Genomic DNA, 23,532 nt, shown 5'->3' on the forward strand with positions numbered 1-23,532 from the left:
GTCATCATTGATATAGTATAACCCATCAGATCAAATGGTGAAACTTTGCTTAAAACGGAAAAGAAACAACTTCTTAAGCCTACAAAACTTAAAACCAGTGGCTTGCTTTGGCTTGCAGCACAACATGCAACAATGCAAAAGTCCCCAGGTTTTGTAAGACCGGGACGGGGGGGGGGGATTACACACATCAGGCCAGCGAGGAGGAGGGCTTAGCTAGCGCTGCCATCAGCAATCAAAGGCGGGTTTGGGGGTATTTTGCCACAGTGATACTTTTGGGAAGACACTTTTAATGGGATAAAAAAGGTGCCCCAAATGGAAGGGCACTTGGGACTGACCTGTGATCCCGATCCCTTGTCTGGGGGTGGTGAAAACCCCTGTGGCTTATGCCTTGGGGTGGGATTTGGTTGGTGTGGGAAAGCCCAGGCTCAGAAGCATGGGATGCTCTGCTGCAAAAACACAATATATAATAGGGGTGGGGAAAATCTAAGCCAAAGTTTATATCATTTATAACAATGAGGAAGATGCACACCTATAGAGGCAAAGTTAGTACAAATGAACAAAGGAATGGCTACCCGGGAAAGGAGTTCACTGGGACATGCTTTAACACATGCTCCTATGCCAACACTCAGGGTCTTGGTGTTAATGGTCAAAACTGTTGTTCTACCCATTTAAGTTTGCAGAAAATTCTGGAACGTTAATGTCTCATCTTTGCAAAACTATGGAAGTAAAATACACTTTACTGGGCCAATAGGAAAATAGTCCCACAGAAATTGTCACCTACGGAAGTTCTCTTCTGCTCCACTAACACAATACCATGCAAGCAAAATGACCGCTTGGTCTGCTTTGCGTAACACTGATCTTAGGGACCAATATGACAATAAAACTATGCATTCCCAGCAGTCATTAATCAACTCCACTAAAGGGATCAGGATCAGGTTTTTTTGTTTGTTTGTTTTTGTCCTCCATTGCTACCAGACCAGTTTGCTTTAATGACTCTGTAGCCTTGGACAGTGGTCATCATATATCTACGTAGTTAACCTTTCACCAGGAATGCTGCAATGGACAACAGCATAGAGACACCAGTTCTCCGGATATTGACAACTTCTCTTTTGGCTCATTTTGGATGTCATTTGCATTCAGATCACACTACTTCACAGGTTGTGGCAAGCACATGAACACATAAAATATACGTTGCCACACGTGGCTTGTTCATTCCGTACAGCATGTATCAATACATGACATTGTACAAACTGTTTTAAGAAAGTCTTATTTAGCAATACGTAGTTCTCTAACGAAAGTATATAGCTGAAAGTAATACGAAAATTCCAAGCAAATCAACACATAGGAAGCCATCTTCCTTTTACAGAGAAGGGCCTTCCTGAACTCCTGGCATCTTGTGAAACTAAAATGGTTATCCAATGTTATTCAAACTAATTTACTAAAATGTGCATCTAATGGGATACAAACCATATCCAGAATTAGGAAAGAACCAGATAACAGAAATCGAGGTAAGCTATGTTGTATATTTATTTATCTTGCAGAATGCTACACCAGGGTAGCCAAGGGTAGCCAACCCTCCAGAGGTTGCTGGGCTACAATCCCCATCACCCATGACCCACTGGCCATGTGCTCTTGGGCTGATGGGAGTTGTAGTCCAACAACATATGTAGGGTAACATGTTGGCTGCTCCTGCTGATTAGGTAGAGAAGTTTACTGTGGAATATATCAGATGATTTCCAATGTGTCTTTAACAAGTCTCCCTGAATAACATTTGCCCTAAATGTGAAAGTTAACATGAAGAATGGTACATTTTGAAATGTTACATCTGAACTCTGCATTAGTGCTGCCGTCTAAATCTCTTCTCCCCACTTCCCCCAGTTGCAGGATGGCATTAAATATCCACTTTCATTGGTAGTGAAACACACTTGGATGTCAAATCAGGGACTTTCTTCCCATGCAGGTTAACAGGCAGCAGTAACCAGGTGTAGGGAATAGTGCAGCACACAAAGGTGAGAAGGTGTGGGGCTTCTAGTTAACAGGGGGGGACAAAACTGTGATGGGAAAGCCTGCTTCACTGCCCATTCTGCTAAGGAGAATACATTTAACAAGCTAGAAGTACTTCTTAGGGCCAAGCTAGATGTGATGTTGAACAGATCATTGTCTCTTGTGTTTGCTCCCCTTTAAAATAGCAGCCATGGGAGTGGGGAGAAAATCTGGACTGGGACCGCAGTTCAGGCAAGTGGGTGAATAACTCTTCAACCCTGCACAGTTTTGCCAACAACATAAAACCCTCACCCTGGTTCCTTTCCTCTCCTTCCCAAGGTGACATTGCAGCATCTCTGGAGGGGAGATTGACAGATATGCAAATAGCAGATTGGGAGAGTGGGGATTTCCATTGGGGAAATGGCGGAAGGGGAGCCCCACCCCCCGGTTTCTTGCTGAAAATCTGCCCAGAATCTGCCCTGAAGCCAAATAACAGACTTTAAAAATAAACTTATGGAGGAGCTAGTTACCACTGGTAAGCATTGCCTAGGTGAGGGGGGAATGGGCGAATTTTCAAAAACAAAAGCAACTTTTAAAAACACATGGTCAAAATAAAAACCTGTTGCCACACCATTTACTAATCAGTACTTTCAGTGAGTCTAGAAGCCTTCTGGTTCAAATATGTAGTAGGAAGGAACTGAAACAGAAATAGTTGGATAGTCTTTCCGTTTTCTTTTTCAACTAGAAGGTCAAACTTACTCAGTGGAATTAGACCGTGGCCTAAATCTTTTGCCTTTGACTTTCTTCCTGTTGCCGCCTATATTACCTGAAATAAGACCAAAGGATAAGTCAGTGGAAAACAATACGATGGGACCAAGGAAAGTAGCATGCCAGAAGTCATTTGCATTGACTTTTATTCTCCCTTTCATTCTCCTCCACCCTGAAGTAGTAATATGACCTATCTGCAAATACAAGGGACTGAACGTAAGACTTTATATGTGCAAAGCATGTACTCTGAACTTTGGCATTGTAGGTATGGCTGCAGCATACTGGATGACAGCATCTACTCTGCAATGGTTATGAATACTGCTGACGCGATGGTCAGTCTCACCTTGCCATGAGTTACTCCTGGGTCGCCCATTCTGACAGATGTCCGAAAGGTTCTTTGCATCTTGGATTCTTTCACTCCATGAATGAGATAATCCGTTTGACCTGGAGTAAATGGCAAGACTTGCATGAGCTGGCCGGTTTGGGTAAATAAAGCATCTATTAAGGACATCATTCATGAACTTTTAAGTTGAGGATTACTTAAAGGTCTGTTTACAATACCCAAAATGTCTGCCTAAATCAGCAGTCTGCGATTTAGTCCAGTCCAGTTAAGTTTCACTTCTGCTCCTACAACTGTTCCTAATTCATTTCCTAAAATAGTGTGCACATTACTGCATATCTACCCAGGACATATTCATAAACCCATTTCTAATTGTATTTCTAAGGGCATCTATTTAACATGTCCCATTTTCAGATTCTAGACCTTTCTAGTTATGTTAGTCTATGTGGGATATTTGCCAGACAAGGATGACTGTCAAATAATTTGGCAGGCTCATGAACACAATAGTAGGTGAGAGGCTGCATTCTTGCACTCAGAGGTGCAAAGATTTGGAGGCTGGGTCATCACTGGTGCCTTTACAACTGGCTCAGAGGAGATGTGTACACAGGTTGTCTAGAAACAAAAGAAGAAAGTAAGTTTCTTCTATACCCGGCAGAAGTGCAACCTAGTCCTTCTCCTTTCCCACATGGTTCCCCAACCTGGTGTCCTCTAAATGTTTTGGACTACAACTCCCATCAGTCCCAGCCAGCATGGTTGTTGATGAAGGATGATGGGAGTTGAAGTCCAAAAGCTCTGGAGGTCATCAAATTAAGGAAGGCTGCCTTAGAGGGTCAAGCTTGGAGCAGCAGCAGGATCTTGCAAGGGAGAAAATGATTTATTCCTTTCCCAGGTTGAGTTATCTCTGTCCATCTTGTTTCCCCAGAGAAAAACTAAGCTGGAAGAGACTTACTTTCTCATGTAAGTTCTGGAACTCAAACCTGCTTATGAATCTCATTCTCTGAGATGGCTTATGCAAACCTGGCTAAATCCTAGGTTTTGCACATCCACAAAAAAAACACATTATCCCAATTCCATCTGTCCTGCCACTTGATTTTTTTTTTTTAAAAATGTATTATTTAATTTGACAAAAATTATATTCCAATTGAACCACTGAGCAGTTTATAAGATATATTAAAATCATCAATAAAAACAGTTATAAGTTCAAAAAATAATTCAAATTGAAAGCAATTAAAACATCTATGTGCCTGGATAGACTTGCCTAAACTTTTATTTTTTTAACAAAATTTATATAGATTGTAGATAAGCATCCTTTATACCTTAGAACCCTTTCTCTTGCATAAATAAGACAAAATGGCATGGGTTGGATGCAATCAAAGTCAGCTGAACCTGACTTTGAAATCAAGTGGTGTTAATTTAAGCCATGACTAACTTGTCCCATTGATTTTGACTGAATCCAGCCCCATATGTCTCTTGCTTTTTCTAATCTTTTTTTCCCCTGTGCAATTTTATTTTTAAAAATATGCAAGATATGAAGGACTGCATCCAACAGAACTTCCCCCCCTGCTCATTAGTTCAACTATTGTAGTCTGAAACTTTTGTGAAGGTGTATTTCCTGCCTGATACTAAGCATCCATAATATAGGACATGCCAGTTTTAAACTTAGGTAGGTTTACAGGTAACTTGACAACAGATACTCTTTGTCCTAATGTAGACAGACCTTAAGAGTTTCATATCATTATACAGTAAAGAACAAACAAGTGGCTGAAATGAGGAATCAATGGAAATGGGGGGGGGGGAATGACACACAACATTATACAATGGAATTTAAGCAATGCCCATTTTAAAAGTCAAGCTTCATAGAATGAACAAAATTTTGCTCCCTTATGTGGAAACAAAACCTAAATAAGACAAAATATCAGGAAACTGGTTTTCCAAAAATTCTGTTATATTTAGGCATTCAAGAAGTTCAACTGCAGATGGATATGCAGCTTTGAAGATTATTCTCAGAAAAATCAACATTGTAATCCTTCCACAAACATAAACCCTCAGTCAAGAAACTGGATGTTGACTTAAGAGTTACTTTTCAAGTTGACATCTGCCATGCAAAAATTAAAGAGAATATCACAAAGGTATAAAAAAAACCCTCAGTATTAAACAGACATTTGCACCGGCATTATGTATGCACCACTAAGCTACTACATTCACAACTTTGAATCTGAGGAGCAAATTTCCTGTGTTTCTTTTCAGTTTCTCATTTGAAAACCACCAGAAGTGTGAATGATCTGAATGGTCTTTAAAAAGAAAAGGGGGGGGGGGGGGTTGATGGTTCACAAAATGGCCTGTCCATTATTAGTATTGTTACATGGCAGAACTATTGTGTCATTTTTGTTTTGTTTTTTTTTTGTTAAAGCCTTCTAAGATACTTGAGGGGGGAAAGCAATTCCATAATAAATCTCTCCATGCTAAAAATTAGGAAAAAAAGGTTTACAGATCAAAGTGACCTTGTTAACTTCATGAACTATTAAATGCACCGGGATGAGTGTGTCATTTTAAAATGGTGCATATGCCTTTTTTCAGCAGACAGAGCAATGCACAGCCCATTGCCTCGTGTCATGCACAAAGCTCCAGATCTATAACAGAGCTCCATGTGCATGTCCAGTGCATTTCCTTTCACAGAAGACGACAAGATATATTTGTTCACCCTGGATGTGTCATACTCCAGAGACATTGGACTGGGGATTAAATCTGGCACAATCAAGGTGTCAGCAGTGATTCTATGGCTTGACCACAACAATCCTGCCTCCACAGATAATTGGTTGTAATAGTGAAGGGCACAGCCCACATGGCGGTGTAGCAGCTTCTCACACGCTCCAACCCTGCTGCTGCAATCTTGGCCAAAATGCATGGGAAGCCACTCATAAAAAGTAGCTTCCCACTTTGTGCCACGCCTACAGGGATCTACATCACAAGCTAGTCGCCCACAAGGGTGGCTGCGTATGTAAATCATACTGGCCTTCCTTGGTCAGTAAAAAGAGAGAAATGCAAGATGGAAATGCCAGATTTGGCAACATACTAAGAACAAAAAGGCAGGACAAGCTAGTGATAAAATACAACACTTCCAACATTTCTATTATTTCATTAATGTTACAACAGTTAATGAAAGTACAGCATCCCCCTTCTTTGATTACTTCATCGTAATATCAAATTCATGGCAATTTGGGTACAGTGTTTTGCTTGATTAGGAGCTAAGACACCTTATAAGCAGCAAAACATGGCACTTCCAAGCAGAAGGAGATGGCTATCAGAACTGAGGATCTGATTTATCTGTGGGGTTACAAAGCCCACCCACCCCCCGCCAACATAATTTGTCGGAATTTTAGATCCCCAAAGAAGCACATTTGAAAAGAGAGGATACAACTAATCAGTAATCAAAGACCGAAGGGAGTCACTTTAAACACACAAACACACACACACACAGTCCACAAAAGGAAGGAAAGAAGTAATCAAACCTGCTGCAAAACAATGAAAGGTTCTGACTAATGGAATAATGTGTGATGGAACAGGTAGAAATCTGAAAATGCGACAGAAAAGCAGACCTCTTCTTAGAACTAGATGCAGAGTTTGTGCTGACTCCAGGCGGCATGTCGCTATAAAAGGAGTCGGCCTCACCAGGCTTTTTTACATAATCTCCCTGAGGGATTTGTCTAAAGCATAATGAACATTTTCAAGTCAGAAACACACCGAAGGTTAAAAAACAAAAACAAAAAAACATGCATATTCCAAATGTATGTATGTATGTAGATATATATATGTAAATAAACACATACTCGTATATATGTATACAGCACAGGAAAAGGGTTAGAAAGGAAACCATGAAAATTTTTCACATAATTATATAAATAAGAGAGAAGGGCTACCTGAGAAAATAGGCTTACATTCTGCAATAGGGAAATGCATTCCCTGAGGTACTTAAATATCTAATTAAGATGTGTGTTTTGCTTAATAGGCCTAAAGGCAACAAGTTTGAACAATTTGATTTAAGAGACACTCAAGAGTGGGGTTAGGTATTGCCACCCTCTTCATCCCCCCAATCTTTCCTTTTCTCCATCTCATGACAGGTTGGAGCAATCGGTAAAGAAGGCCTTGGTAATTAATAGGCAATAATTAAAACAACAACAACGCCCAATAATGTCCAAATATGACATGTACACAGCGAAGGGGATTTCCTACTGCTGCCTAGCAGTCATAACAAACTTAGTTCTCCATCCCAAATTCAACTAAAGAATTTCTTTTGTTAAACAGGATATTCAAGAAATACCAAATCCCTTCCTCCCTTCTCACTCTTTGACCCAAGATTCAAACTAATGCAATAGATTATAGATATATACCTACATACACCAGTACAATTTTTGTGCTTTCCCTTACAAAAAAAATTAGTTTTATACCAAGAAAGAAAGATTCCATATCTATGACACTGGACTCCTATACTTTGAACTGTGATCAAAGAACACTTACAGGATGTTATCCAAGAAAGATTTATTAATTATTGTGTGTGACAAATAGAGGTAAGAGTACTTGCTTTTCTAGTTGTGCTACCCTTGAAGTACAAGACTTTTAATGTCAAACTTAGAGCTAATCCAACAATGTTTTTTAGAATATTGTGAGCATGAAAGTGGAAAGGGTAGAGAAGATATTTTTCATAAAGCCAAGTTGCCACCTAACCGCTTACTTTTTTGACACCATTTGTTTTCTAGTCCTAATGATCACATAATCAGCTGCTACTTGTGCCATTTTAATGGGAAGCATTGCCCTCAGCTTCAGGTGCCAGCACATGCCAGCACATTTTATAGGGAAGCATTGCCCTCAGCTTCAGATGCCAGCACATGGCATCTTCATGAGGCCAAATCAAACTAAGGACAATGGTGTTGGGCAATGGTGTTGGGTGAGGAGCTGGGGGTCCTCCTGATGTTGCTGGACTCCAAGTCCCATCAACTCCAGCCAGCACAGCCAATGGTCAATGATGACAGAAGCTGTAGTCTAACACCATCCATGAGGTCCCTCAGACCTCCTTCCAAGTTTTTTTTTTTTTAATTTGGAGAAAAATATTGTGGCTTAAAAAAACAAGTGCTCAGCACCAGTCAGGAGTGGGACCATACATGGCTATATTACTCCCTCTTACTGGATGTCAACAAAACACAGGATATTGATTAAAAAGGCAAACATGCAGACAAGTTCATAATGGAAGTGATTAGTGCCCAGGTAATTGGGAAATGCTCCAGTAATAAATGTTATGTACTAAGCAGAATTGAACTGGGTCTGAGGTTAAATTTCAACACTGTGGCTGCAAAGAAAATATGTAATAAAAAAACAGCCCACATAGGGCAGGTATGGGGAACCCTTGGCCCTCCAGGTGTTGTTAGACTCTAACTCCCATCAGCCCCAGTTAACATGGCCAATAGTCAGTGAGTATTGGAGTTGTAGTCCAATGGCATCTGGAGGACCACAGAGTTCTGGTCTCTGCCTTAGGGCTCTACCCTCCTAAAAGAACATATCTCAGAATACAGGGATCCAAGTCTTAAGGGACAATGCATTAACACTACAAAAATAGGAGCCATTTAAATTAGATTCATCAGCCCACAGCTCCATATACACAAAGTTACATTCCTAGCCATACTGATGTCTCATATATAAATATATATATATCCCAACTAAATAATAAATAGGGACCACATCTGAAGCATTCTGTGACATGTGGCCACACTGCTTTTTCACATACCTCTGTCTTCGATAGTTTCTTACAAGAGGAAGGAAGAGAGATAAGAGAGTGAGTTACCATGTTGTACTTGCCATTACTCTACTCATTGTCATGAACTAAGAACTGGATCCTAAGAACTCCCAGTGGATTTCCACATGCAGAATGGGAAAGACCCACACCCTCCTTGGCATCTCCTTGATGCCCCTGAAAAGCCACTTCAGAGAGTTGTAAAACTTTCCGGAACAGCACGGGACCTGGTGTGGGTGGCTGCATTTGAAGGGAGGGGGCAGGACCCACCTTTGTGCAGCCCTTAGGATCCAGTCCCAAAGATATAAAATAGAAAAGAAACCCTAGAAGAAACTGAGTATTTTTGTCTTTCCTAAGCAATTGAGTCATTGCTATGAAAAAGATCATGACACCATGAAAACTGCATGCAACGAAGCATCCGCGTTATGTTTGAAATGCATAGGCTGAGTTTAGGAAAGCCCTTTTGAAGAAAATGATGTTTCTTATTTCAAACCCTGCAGACCCTGGGCAATATGAACTCACACACTGACCTGGTTCACATGACACAGTAAGACAAACTATGGCTCACTGTGTCATGTGAACCCAAGTCAATGGCTTATTAGGCCCACAAAGATGTGGGATTCCGGAAAGGAGCTTGCAGCCATTTTGCTCCTTCCCAGTCCTTAGCTGAGCAAAGCCACAATCTGACTCATGCTGTCCAAACTCAGGCTTGTGGTGAAACTCTTTCCTCACTAAACATGGGGTTTCTTGTGCAAGCCAGATCTATTTTCATTCTTTCCTTATTCAAGGAAGGAGAGCATAATCTCCTCTGGCACCTTTCAAGAGCTGCCTAACTTCATAAGCAGAGTTAGTATCATTTAACTGAGTGTTAAGAAGAACCCTGCTAGCTGAGACCAAACAATGCACAATCTCAGGCTTGGACGTCACAGGAAGGCTTCTGGGGTTGTTTCCCCCCTCATGCCAGGGTAGGCGCATGGGGGGGGGGTTGAACAGCGCACATAAAGCATGTGGCTTATTCCCAAAACCTTGGGAGCCTAGCAACCCTGGCTTATCAACATGTGTGAATGTGGCCTGTACTTAGGATCAGCACATGAGTTCAAAAGATTTTATTTTTCCTCACACACATTTCGTTTAGACACGACATGCTGAAACAAAGGTGTGCAGTAAATAATTAAAGATATAATGTGAGAAAGTTATACTAAAGAATTAGTAAGCCAGGCTGTTGCCAGTAAGTAATATAATTATTATGGCAAGTTTGACTTAAAGAGGACATCAGCTTTGCCGGCTGGGTCTCCGGATGTCACTGGACTACGATTCCCATAGTCCCAAGGCAGGATGGCTAGACTTGCTTTACTCAAAGGCTGTCCTCCAGTCTTATGCAGCCTTCAGTCCCCAGATGTTGGACAACAAGTCTTCTGAGTACAGCAAGTCTAGAAAGGCAACTATTTGCAGAGAGGAGAACTGGAAACTTCTGGTATTCTCTTTCGCCTAAATCACTTGATAATTCACACTGCCAATTCATACTTTTACTTTGTCAAATCATAATAAAGTATAGAAAATCTTATGAAATAGAAATATTATCTTTATTAATAAAAGATATATATATATATAATTTACTTACTTGTAACCCCATGCAGTTATGCCCATAATCAGAGCCAACACTAAAATTGTACCAGCGATAGCACCTATAATAATATTTGTGCTAGTGACACCTAGATTTAAAAAAAGGAAACAAGAATCTGAATGTACCTCATTTTAAGGCAAAGTGACACATACATAAAACTACAAAATTTCGGTTTTCCTAATACAGTTATTCAGCTAAGTCATACTTGGGAGCAGAGCTATTAAAATCAAATAGACATGTCCATTAATATTTAAATGGGTTTATTCGCAGTACGATATATTTGGAGACAGCCCCAAATTCAGATTGCTTGGTTCATTTTTGGAGGTGTAAAACTCTGGGATAAACACCCTCAGGGAGACTTGTAACAGCAAAGAATAAAGCAAGATTCAAGACAACATGGGCCAACTTAGATGTGCTTCTTTGTTGTTGTTTTTAGTAAATAGTAGCTGAGTGTATGCATGTCACAATCTGAATCTGAACCCTGGCAAGAGCGGATTCAGCTTTTTGCCCCTGCCACAGCTCTGATCTACATTGCCTTGGGGCTGCACTCTCACTGAAGGAGCAGGCGCTTCATCTGGATCCAGCTCTGCCAATGAAAGAACAGGCGTCCTCAGTGGCTTGGACTACCTTTTACCAGAAGACAACTATGGCCGTTCCTGGATCAGGATAACTTATCCACAGTTGGCCATGTATTGGTAATCTGAAGGTTGGATTATTGTAATGCTCTCCATGTGAGGTTGCACTTGAGGTTTGTCTGGAGGCTGAAAAATGTGGTGGTCAGGCTGCTTGTGGAGGCAACTGCCACTAGCATATAACACCTTGTCTGTGGGATCTGCAGTGACTGCCAATCTTCTACCAGACCAAATTCAAGGTCTTGGTACTTCTTGACCATATAAAAGTATGAAGCTGCCATATACCAAGTCAGACAATATTGTCTGCGGTGCCTGGAAGTGGCTATTAATGGTTTCATAGTGCAGTTCCTCCACCTCCCCCCTAATCTAGAGGTGCCATGGACTCAATGTGGAACCACTGAGTTATGGCCCTTTTTACAAAGCATGACTTCTAAGACAACCAAGTCTTGTGGCAGGTAGCTGCATCTGATAAAGCTGAGTCTGGCCTGTGAAAGTTGGTGCAACTATTATCAGTCTTTACATTGACCAAAGACTCTACTGCTGTGATGGCATGCTAAGTGAAAAATCAATGCACATGCTTTGAAGTCCGACCCCCAAGTAGCCTGTAATCATTTCAATAAATTGTAAAACACTCAACTCACCTGGGTTGGGCATATATTCATCATTTCTTGGTTTCATGACGGGTTTGGCACAGTCCGCACCAGTCCACAACCCTTCACAGATACACTGTATTTCATTACTGCACACCTACAAAGAATGTAATCCAACATTTAGAAAGCAGTCCTCAAATCTGAATACTGTATTTTTCGCTCTGTGGGACGCACTTTTTTCCTCCTAAAAAGCAAGGGAAAATGTCTGTGCGTCCCATGGAGCGAAGGCACTGGACGGCAGCTCCTTTCTGTCTCCACTTCTGCCGCTGCTCCACCCCCGATGCAAGAGCTGGGATCGGAGCCTGCGGAAGAGGCTGTAACACCCTTGCCATTCTCCTTCGCCCTGTTATCCAGGTGCTGTGAGGGGATTATAGCGGATGAATAGGGTGTCGTTTTTGTGTTTAGATACAAAAGATGTTTTTTCCCATTGTTGTCGCCATACATGATTTTGGTTGGGTGGGGGAACTTAACATTTGCATGTACATTTGCCACTCTATCGACTTCTATAGCTTTATTTGTTCATTGATAAAATCCCTTTTCCTGTATCAGATGTATCTGTGAGTTCTTATGTAAACAAATTGGGGTGGCCAGTGGGTTGGTATACAGAGTTAAAGGAAACAGCAACACATTACTCTGGGAGAGAAAAAGTGGAATGAAGGGATACATTTCGGAGATACATTGTCAAAGTTTATAACCCAAGCGTAACAGGTTTACGCTTGAGATCCAGAGTTTTATTACATTTGTATCCCCCCTTTCAGGCAAGATTTCACAGCTCACCCTTTACCCTATTGTTGTGTTTATCAGTTGTTAATGAGGCATTAGGAGTTCTATTGGCGATTGTGAGCAACTGAGCTTTCTAAATTCTGACTCTAGCACTGATGAGTTCCTGGGGTTCACAGAAGACTAGAAGAGTACTTAAAGTCTCTCTTCAATTGTTAATGACAGTGATGATGGTTCTTAATGCCACTGTCGACTGCTGTTCACTTTACATGGTTGAAATATTATGCTGATATACTGGTTGTTTATTAAATACCAGTTTAGTACAACATTCGATTCAGAATATTTTTTTTCTTGTTTTCCTCCTCTAAAAACTAAGTGTGTCTCATGGTCCAGTGCGTCTCATGGAGCGAAAAATACGGTATGTCATTCGAATACAAATAAAGGATATTGCTTTCCTGCCTTTCTACCACTAGGTTACAAAATGAGGCAGATGATTAATTCCAGTGCATTAAAGTATACCCAGATTAAAACTGGATGATTTATTATTCTTATTCTTATTTGTATGCCACTCTATACCCGTAGGTCCCAGGTTGGCCCACATGTATTTCCTTTCAGCCTGTTTCACAGCCCTTTTGGAAAAGCACAGAGAGAGCCCCTGCCAGCCAGCCAATATTTAAGGAATTAATGCGTAATCACTCCCCCAAGGCACTGCAAAACCTACTCCATGCCCTGAACAGATGGTGCCTTCTGTACTTCCTGGACAGGAGCTGAAGTTAAAGGATTCCACAGAAAGGCATCTGTGCTCCCAACATATTCTTCCCTGGCCACAAGGTGTCCCATCTTCTACATAGCCAAGGTCTGCATCTTCCTCTAGCTTGACATGACCCCCGCTGCAAAAGGACACAGAAAGCCTTTGTTAAGTTAGAGCCACCAAACTAAAATCCCTTTTAACAAAACTGCTATCAAAACATAGAACACTAAGTAATGTTTGTTAATCCTTTTTTCATGGCTAGAAAAAGCTGGGGTTTTCTCACAGTGGATCACGCAAAACTTCAAAAGATTTGAGCCAGTGCTTAAGCAACCTGGAATTTATGTGACATTATTTGAAATTTACAAGTGCAACTGCTCTGCATACACATGGCGATGGACGTGTGATGTACTGTTACCTCTGGTCACAGAGCGAGGTGCACAACAATAACATAGATTCATGTGCTTGAACTGGGTCCTCCCCTTTTAGGATTTGAGAAATTACCTGCAAACAAAGGACTTGTCCAAAGTTTGAAGAGAAGTTGATGTGATTTCACCATCGAGTTCCCCAAGTCTTGGGGTGATAGAAACAATATTAGAGCACAGGAGATATCCACAAAGAACATCCCTGGAAGGAAAGATTAAACAAGGAATTCATTGTTGATGTTGCTGTTGCTGCTTGGAGTAAAAAAAAAAGGGGGGGAGCTGCCCAAGAGAAATAGGTGATGTTTACTGAACATAAGCAATAGAACATAGAAAACTGCCTTATGCTGAGTCAGACCACTGGTCCATTTAGCTCAGCATTGTCCACACCAGGGTTTCCCAAACTTGGGTCTTCAGCTCTCATGATCCCTAGCTAGCAGGACCAGTGATCAGGGATGATGGGAACTGTAGTCCAAAAAACAGCTGGAGACCCAAGTTTAGGAAACCCTGGTCTACACCAACAGTCTCCATCCTTTACTGGTCCCCTTGAACCCAAACATGCACCTGGGGACCAACAGTAGTTCAGGCATTGGAGACTTCATGATTGTATTACTGCAATGCAATCTTTGAAATTAAATCTAAAATTATATTACAGTGGTACCTCGACTTACGAGCGACTCGACTTCCACATTTTTCGACTTCCGAATGACCTCCGGAAGCGAAAAAATGGCCGCCGCTTCCAAGATTTTCGACTTCTGAAGTGAAAGCGGCGGCACGATACCTTGACTTACGAGGTTTTCAATACGGTTTTTTTGACTTGCAAAAAAATTTTCCGTTCTGAGATGGCGGCTTCGACTTGCAAAGATTTCGACTTACGAGTGCGCCTTCGGAACGGATTAACTTCATAAGTCGAGGTACCACTGTATTATTATTATTATTATTATTATTATTATTATTATTAATGACGATGATGATGTTAGATCTGGTTATCTGCAAAGGAACATATGTAGCTTATAATGCCTGAGAACCACTGGCCTAAAACATGAACAAAATCAAGGTGCTATCTCAAAAGAATACAGTAGTGTTAACTTACTCATTCTTGCACTGTGTCCAAGTATCTTTGTCTCTGCCACAGTTGCCTTTCTCAGTTCCTTCTATATTCAACCTCTCGTAGCAATAGTTATCAGCGACTGTCACATCTTAGGAACAAGGAAAAAAATAACAGAAACTAATTACCTTCAATCACAATGCACAAGTTTGTTTTAAAAGGTAAGCACGTGTAAACATGGGAAGATTTTGGCCTGATTGAGATCACAATTTATATTCTCTCAAATATATTTATTATATAAGCACTGAAGGTTCTCAGCTGAAGCATCCTTGAAATGCACTGGTGACGGGGGGTGGGTGGGAGGAAACTGACAGGAAACTAGAATGTGCAAAGGTATTGTACAATTGATAAAACACTTTGCCTTCAAAATAGTAGACATCTGTGGTTATAAAGCAGCAGAAATACCTGCTGCTGGAAACTGTAGCAGCTTCAAGTGGAATACTGCCTATTCTCTAGAAGCCAGACAAAATCTAGAGTGATTTAAAAATCAACCCATCTTCCCAAACAACTCCGAGAACTGCAGCTCTGTGAGGGCAATAATGGCCTTCTAACAACTCTCAGTAACGTCTTAACAAACTAGACTTCCCAGCATTCCTTGGAGGAAGCCATGACTGTATCATAGTGCTTTAAAAGGATAGTGCAGATGTGGCCCTAATGTTGAATCAGAATCTATTCTTCTGTAACATGAGTCCATTAGATACAGTACTGTTCTCTAGAGCAGCAAATAGCAAGTCTTTGCCTTCTTCTGTGTGACAGTCCTGATGCCAAGCAAGTGGGTTTCCAGAGGGATACCACTTTAAAATAATAATAATAATAATAATAATAATAATAATAATAATAATAATTGGAAGTTTAAAAGAGCTTACTCACTTTCTCCCCAGATATATTTGCACTGCCTGTCTCTTGTTTTACATCGTCCTCCAAAACAAAGGCCCTGAAGAGAAACCAAGAAAACGACACATAGTCTATTGTCATTTGACATATTTTCCAAAAATCTATTGCTTAGCTTGTTTCTACATTACTGAGGGGAAAAGGTTATAAAACGGTAAAAAAAAACCTATAGGTACCAATGGGACATACTGCCAGGTAAGTGTGCTTAGCTGCCTTAATATGCAACTCCATTTTAATATACAATTTCAATTTCAAATGTTTGCCAGAACTAAATAATAGGTCTTACTATTCAAAAACCTATTCCCCCCCCACTCACCTAACCAACTGAAGTGCAAATTATTGTTATGTATTCGAAGTATTAACGTTACATTACAATTGTCTATCTGCCCCTAATGTGATATGCAAGAAACAAAGTGAACAAGAAACCAAACCTATAATATATACACATATATTTAAAAGGAAGGGGTGGGGAAGAGACACGATTCTGGCACGAGATTCTGCAGCACATGTTTAGAATCACAGATTCCATCGTCCCAAATGAGTCCTTTAATAGACTTATGTGAACAGACTAGCTTTTATCTGCTCAAGCCTATCTTACGCAAGTTATCAAAGGAAACACTGTACATACCTCTTCGTTATCGCATGAATACCCATCCATTTTGTGCAGATTTGGAGAGCACTAAAGAAAAAGCAGAAGGAACCATATGATAAGCTAGACAAGAGTTTTTAAAGCTGTACTGCAGTGTCTAAAATTAATGCAAATTCAGCTTTTAAAACTTGCCTTCATTTGGACATTGCCTCCTGTCTCCCAAAATTGTTTTGTTCAAGTATTAACTGAATGCCCAGATTTTGCTAACCCCCCTCTCTCTCTCTCTCTCTCTCTCTCTCTCTCTCTGAATGTAAGAAGCTGCCTTATACAGTCAGACCAATGGTCCCTCTAGCTCCATATTGCCTACACTAGCTGGCAGCAGCTCTCCAGGGCTTCAGGTAGGAGCCTCTCCCAATGCTAACCTGGAGATGCCAGGGATTAAACCAGGGACCTTCTACATGCAAAGCAGATGTCCTGTTGCTATACTGAGCTACACCATTCCAGTCACTCATTCTGAAACTTTACCTGATTAGAGTCTCCTGTGCAACTCTCTGCAATATCGCAATCATTCACAGCTTCTCTGCATACAACTCCTTTGGCTTCAAACTGGAAAAGAAACATTAAATATCTGAGCAGATCTATAACCTTTCGACAGTTCAAGTCAAAATACCACACACACAAAAATATTTTCTTCTTCTGTTCTTGGCATTGGGTTTAATTGGGGGTTCTCATATGCTACTGACAAAATTCAAATGTCCAAGTACAATAATGAAGGTTACAATTACATGCCACTATATTTATAAACGGCACAACGCCTGTGATCAGTGGCTCATATAAAGGAGGGAAGCAGTTTAAAGAAGCAGATTCCAGCTAAACTTAGAAGAAACAGACTGAAGCAGCCTGCCTCAAGAGGTGGTGAGCTCTGCTTTGCCAGAGGTACTTAGGCAAAGGATGGCTGGCCATCTGTCTTGGATAACTGTAGTGCAGCCTCCGTTGCGGATCCTACAGCGAGAACTGGGTTTGGCTGTGCGACCTCCAAGGCCCTTTCCAGCTATAACATCATTTCATTCTGTGCTACTGTTTCTCTTTTAATATCTTCTCAACCAGCTGACTTGTAAACAAACAAGTGTTTGAAAACAGGAGATATTGCCCTACGTCCTGCAGATGAAACTGACTGCGAAAGGAAACATTGGGATACTTTTTGTTAAGCTTTCAAAAAATGAGTCAATTCTGCTGGTAATCAAAAGTAGGCATAATTACACAGCGGCAGGCTTTTAAACGGTCTTTTTTAAAAAAATAAAAATAAAAATAAACCCTTCACTTAAATACACACCTGACATTTTTTACAGCAAAGTCCATTACTGCATTCGGAGTTAGCCGTTAGACTACAGGAATTACAGCAATCTCCACCTTCAGCACGACATTCCTGAGGAGTGGAAGCAATTGTAAAACAGCAGTTTGACGAGCACATTTCTTCAAAACTACCTGCACCTTCACCTGACACTCTAATGCAAACTTCATATTAAAAAAAAAAATCAATAATATGATGGCCTTGGGAGAAGCCTAGAATCTACTAACTGAGAAACATGCTCTGAGCATGACGAGCATTGGATACACCCCAGAGTCTTCTTTTCTTCTTTTTACACTTGCTTGGTACATCGCAAGCAGACACAAAGTACCTCCACCAGCACCACTGTGCATGCTTAAATGCATGGTTAATGTGCAGCTTGCTTGCTTGCTTCACCAAGTGGCTGGTGAGGAAGACAATGCAAAGAGTAAGCCTGCCCCCCTGAAGGCAGTTTCTCTTCTTCTTCTTCTTCTTTTTAATGAGTTGTCTAATTTGGAAAGGAATCGGCTCTTCACTCACACGGAAGAGCTGCCCCTGGCAAACTATTCATTGCATGACTTACGGTCGCAGTACCACAGTCACATTCTTCTCCAGCTTCAACAAAGCCATTGCCACATTCTGGAGGATCGAGAAGCTGCGATGAAAAATAAATAAGGAAGATAGGGTAAAAAATGGCAAGTGTGGGGTTGCATTATTTGGCCACCAGTAAAACAGCCCACAGTCGTATTCATAGGTTTAAGTGGAGGAGCTCTCAAGAATATGCAAGCTATAGCTATTAACCCCTGGAGTCCAGGGGTGTGAAACATTTTTCAGCCCAGAGACCACATTCCCTTCTGGGCAAGCTTCCAAAGGCCAGGTTCCAGTGGTGGGGAGTGCCAAAGGCTGCAGCAACCAATGTAAATTTTATGTTTATACAGTAGGGTGCCTGCTACACACATTCACACACCTCTCTGTCCTCCGCCCAGACAAGCAAGGGTTCAAGGGTTGTTCAAATACACTCAAGAGTTGGAAACGGGGGCTGTGGAAAGTTCAGGGGGGCAGCTAAGGCTGCATTTGGCTCCTGGATGTGAGGTTTCACACCCCTGCCATAGGTAACTAGTTCTCCTGTCTAATATGTCTGTGCACATGGAGCATGGCACCGCTCACGCATCAGACAGGGGTGAAGCTTGTGCATGCATTGTCACCCAGGGGCTGTGACTACCACTTGTTTTCAATAGCCGCTTCACATATTTATTACTCAATGCCTAAAAAGGCTTGTGTGAGTCACATCTACAGTGACATACAGAAAAGAAAATGAAGCAAACTTATTTCCAATATTACGCACTAAATTATCCCACTGTATACAAAGAGAGTCATTTGTGGTTGCATCTTTGCAATGCCTTTTCATTTTTAAACAAGCATTTTATTCTGGCTGTTGCTCTTTGTGGCAGCTTAGCGTTTTGGGGTTTACCTGCTGGTCCTGTCTCCTTGGCTGATTTGGTTTCTGTTGTTGTTTTATAGCATTTTCATTTTTAAATATTGTAAGATGCCCAGAAGGGAAGGACATAAATGCTTAACTTTTTTTTTTACAGTGTGTTTTACAGTGATGCTAGGGAAATGAGTTTACAATAATTGGAAGAAGTCTTTAAAATATTTCAATTGCACCTTAATCCTTAATCCTAAACTTCTATTTCCTTAAAACTTTGCCATTTCAACTTCAGTACATACTGCATATGCAGATTATTATTCATTACAGTATTTAAAATATTTTTTTATCCTGCCTTTCACTTAAAAAGAAACCCAAGGAAACTCCCAACAAACTTTTAAACAAATCCATAAAACAGCACATTAAAAAGTACTACTAGAGGCAGGGGGAGGCAGCAGATTAAATTTCGGAAGATGAAAAACCAGGGAGCTCTGAATTCCAATGCTGTGATGAAAAGCAAAGCCGAAATTAAATATATGCAGATTTACTTAAAAATAGACTGCTGTAGAGGAATCACTGAATAAAGGGGAATTGGTCATCCCCATCTGTCACAGGATATTCTAAGAGTCCTCACTCCCTACATATGCTCTGTGTCCAGTTACGCAGAGCACTAAACAAAGCAAACAACCTCTACTATAGAAAATGATCCTTACGCCCAATGTGTTGTAGAAACAAGTCAATGCAGAGTTTTGTTTTTAAAATGCTCCAAAACAAAAACGACACTTAAAGCCTCTCATCCAGTCCAGCAACGTTTTGGAAGGGCACAGATTGCCCACAGCCAATTTTGAAAGGAATAAGGTAATATATAATAACACGTGCTACACAGGTGGGCTTGCCAATAAGCATTTCAATACAAATGGTTGGGAGAACACTGAGCTGAACACCTGAGTAGACAGAATAATAAAACGTTACTTTCCTCTAGTGTCAAACCGCTATTACCTTGGAAGGCTTGTTGTAAAGGCAGGCTCCACCTCCATTATTTAAAAATTCGTGGTACTCCTCAACATCGCATTTGGAGAACTTGGTTGGAAGGTAATAGCTGCATCAAAGGGGGAAGCAGGTTATTTCGTGACCCACCAATGGATTCATAAAAGTTCTGGAAGGACTTCTATTGGACTGAAAGTACTTCCACTGGAAGGAGTATTTTTGCCAGTTATTTCCTTAAGCTATTTTATTGCTAATTAAAACCAGTAGGAAGAATTGTCATCGAAATGACTCTTGTGCTTTCTCCAGCGATGCCCTAGATAATCTCATTAGCTTTTGCCTTTCCCCAGCTTCTGCTGTTCGTATTTGCAAATTATCTGGAGCACCAAGGAATACAAAATAATGATAAGGAATAGACCTGAGAAACTTCACATGGATGTACAGTACTCACTTAGTAAACTGGTAGTGCCTATGTGCCTACATATTTCATGTTTACAAGTCAAGGAGAACAACAGCTATAGTAACCTATGAGAAAATTGTGGCTTATTAGGTGGGCCAAAAACATAATTTTAGTTTAGCTTCCATCATGAATACGCTTAGGGAGAATGAGTAGCCTAGAGGAGAGTTGTGTGTTCAATATGAAGCATGTCACTGATGCTTTTGTTTTCACTTCTGCAAGCTCAGTGGAAAAACAGGCCAAGAATTCAGCTACATTGGTCTATCCTTATTTTTATGACGTGGTTGCTAGCCAATAGGAGCTGAACTAGTTAAGATTTTGATATGTTGGGCAGGCAACGGTTTGTAGCCAAATTAGCACTAAGTTAAAGTCACTTGGCGGTATACTAGTTCTGCTGGTAAAAAGTTGGGCGCCACCAGAATGCTGTTGCACAAGAAAATGCACAAGCAGGTTGCAAGTAACTTTGTGTAAGAGGTTGTGTAATCTGTTGTGCAACCAGTTTCCACGAGTGCAGCTGATGCACTAGTGGATTCCTCTGCTGTGCAACATTAGAACTCACAGTAAGATGTGACATGGCAGAAGTCTATGGAAATATGTAGGGCACAGGAGAAAGCGGACAGAGAACTTTTTTTCACTCTCCCTGTCATAGCATTAGAACTCATGGACATCCAAAAAAGTTGAAATATTCAGGGCAGACAAAAGGAAGTACTTCTTTATACAGCACATTGTCACACTGTGGAATTTGCTATCACAAGGTGCTGTGATGGCCACCGACTTGCATGGCGCTAAAGGAAGATTAGACAAATGGAAGATGAGGCTATCAGTCACAACTAGACACAATGGCCATGTTCTACTTCTGCTGTTGGAGGTGGTTTGCTTCTGAATACCAGTTGCTTCCCACATGCATCTGGCTGGCCACTGTGAGAACAAGATGCTGTACAATATGGGCCATTGGCCTGATCCAGCAGGCAGGCTGTTATCTTCCTAATGAGACACACAGACTCAATGGGTGGCAGTCAATGCTATCCCTACTAATAATAGACCCACTAAAGTTAATGGGCATGATTAACTTATGTTTATTAATTTTAAGGGGTCTACTCTGAGTAGGACTTAGCTGAACGCAACCTGTTGCCAATTTGACAATGTGCATAAATTTGCTGTCAGCCAATTCAGGTGCACAGCTCCATTTAATGCTATTTATTTAGTACAGCTTCCTCTGACTGTCCCCACCTCCTAATTCAGATTTTTGCTACGCTGAAGTTTCTCAAAAGAAATACCTTACCCAGTATCTCCCATTATGCAGCCAGACCATGTGTCCTCACACTTACACTCACCTAAAATAAAAATAAATAAATTACACACTATTGTTTCCCCCCCCCCCCCCCTTTGGAAATAATCTAAATATAGAAAAAAATATTAGGAGAAACAAATAAGAAGTAAGGAAGAATACACAATACTTATAAATAATGCCTACCAAAAGGAGTTCTATAATACCAAAGTAAGCCATGAGAAGGGCATTTCTCATCTTTAAATGTATCTGTCAGGTCTGCATTGGGTTGCTCACGAATAAGCAGGCATGAGTCCGAACTGTCATTTAACAGTTTTATTGTGCAAACTATTTGCAATGCAGAGTGCTGAAAAACATGACCGTATCAGTCGCTAGCAGAATCCGGGAGTGCCGGTTTCCGGCTGGAACCCCAACATAAGAATTTTGGCACCCCAAAGCACCGCCTCCCCATCTCCTTTTGCCCCCTCTGCACAACTGGGGCGACGGAAGTGGTGTGTTCCCCTCAGAGTGAATCTCACGAGGCGTGCTGGGGCTCTCCACAGCATTTCCAAGCCCCTGTCTTGCCTGGCTGCCTCCAGCTTGCCCCCCCTGCTGGAGGAGGCACCGCTCTGCCTGCTGGAAGAGGTTTCATTACTCAGAAGGTGCCGAGGCTCCTGGTACACCTCCATCCCCAGCCCCGGGGCTGAGGGCAGTTCCCTGACAGTATCATTCCAGAAATCCATGAAAAAAAGATCACTGCAAAACAAACCTTCATGGATTTGGGTCTCACAAGCATGTATGGAGTAAATAAGTTTTAATGCTGTGTCCCGTATCTGATAGGAGAGGAGAAATACGTCCCCACCAACAGCCAACAGGATACTACCAAGTTTTTTTTTGTGTGTGGCTGTTGATAGATTGGCAATAATTCTGGCATCCATCTTATCTACGCAAACCTCTAAATTTGTAAGGGAGTTCGAAAAGGATCCTTCAGGATTTTGCAGCCCGCAATTTGTTCAATGTTGAAGAAAACCAAGTGCCAATAATTTTTCACCCTTTGGCTTTATCCTCGCCATAAATATTAAAGGGCATGGCTTCCCTTCCTTGCGGTTTGTTAAATTGCTGAGAGTTGTTAAGAGACCCTATTCCCCTCACACGGTTGCAATTCCCAGATTTCCCTGTGAAGAGGAACTAGTTGTTAAACCACTCTGAACATTGTAGCTCTCTGAGAGGAATTGGGGTCTCCTGACAAATCTTGGCACCCTTAACAAACTACAGTTCCAATACCAACTAAAGAACAATGGCAAGAAAAACTGAAGGAATAAGCTGAAATTAAGAGATAAAGAAAGACAATAGAAACAGGGGCGTCGTTGGGGAGGGGCGGTAGGGGCGGTACGCCCCCAGTGACAGGGTGATAAGCGGCGAGTGGGGGTGAGAAGCGGCGGCCCCTCCCACGCGCCGCTGCTCCCTCCGTCACCCCGGGAGCAGCAGCGCTGCACGGACGGGGTGCTCGCTCAGCCAAGCACCCCGTCTGTGCAGCGCTGCTGCTCCCGGGGTGACCGGTGGTGCGTGGGGAGTGGCAGGAGGGGCCGCCGCTTCTCACCCCCACGCACCGCCGCTCGCTCCGTCGCCGTGGGAGAAGCAGCTGCTGCTGCTCCTGGGGCGACAGAACGAACGGCGGCCGAAAGAGAAAGCGGGCAGGGAAGCAAAGCCGGCGCTTAAACGCGCCGCTTTGCTTCTTTTTTCCTCCCCTTTCGGCACTGAAAGGGAAGGGGGGGGGAAGCAAAGCCGGCGCTTAAAGCGCCGCTTTGCTTCCT

The 23,532-nt window shown here is 41.6% G+C and overlaps 1 protein-coding gene across 12 annotated transcripts in view; it reads right to left on the minus strand.

The window, feature by feature from the left end:
* The window catches only part of ADAM22 (ADAM metallopeptidase domain 22), a 125,814-nt gene that overhangs the window by 14,818 nt on the left and 87,464 nt on the right, over positions 1–23,532 (minus strand). For 3 of the 12 annotated variants that reach the window (XM_033166217.1, XM_033166215.1, XM_033166216.1), the window contains exons 14-30: positions 21,734–21,785; positions 20,010–20,109; positions 18,168–18,239; positions 17,591–17,683; positions 16,783–16,863; positions 16,297–16,347; positions 15,648–15,711; positions 14,763–14,868; positions 13,752–13,874; positions 13,221–13,389; positions 11,771–11,876; positions 10,495–10,585; positions 8,868–8,885; positions 6,601–6,795; positions 3,095–3,195; positions 2,743–2,809; positions 336–446 (exon numbers count right to left, since the gene is read on the minus strand). In XM_033166217.1, coding sequence (XP_033022108.1) covers positions 336–446; positions 2,743–2,809; positions 3,095–3,195; positions 6,601–6,795; positions 8,868–8,885; positions 10,495–10,585; positions 11,771–11,876; positions 13,221–13,389; positions 13,752–13,874; positions 14,763–14,868; positions 15,648–15,711; positions 16,297–16,347; positions 16,783–16,863; positions 17,591–17,683; positions 18,168–18,239; positions 20,010–20,109; positions 21,734–21,785 — 1,600 coding nt within the window. The remainder of the gene's footprint in view (positions 1–335; positions 447–2,742; positions 2,810–3,094; positions 3,196–6,600; positions 6,796–8,867; positions 8,886–10,494; positions 10,586–11,770; positions 11,877–13,220; positions 13,390–13,751; positions 13,875–14,762; positions 14,869–15,647; positions 15,712–16,296; positions 16,348–16,782; positions 16,864–17,590; positions 17,684–18,167; positions 18,240–20,009; positions 20,110–21,733; positions 21,786–23,532) is intronic. The other 9 variants (XM_033166219.1, XM_033166221.1, XM_033166226.1 and 6 more) reach the window with 7 other exon arrangements.

Source organism: Lacerta agilis, chromosome 12 (genome assembly GCF_009819535.1).
Source record: "Lacerta agilis isolate rLacAgi1 chromosome 12, rLacAgi1.pri, whole genome shotgun sequence".
NCBI lineage: Eukaryota > Metazoa > Chordata > Lepidosauria > Squamata > Lacertidae > Lacerta > Lacerta agilis.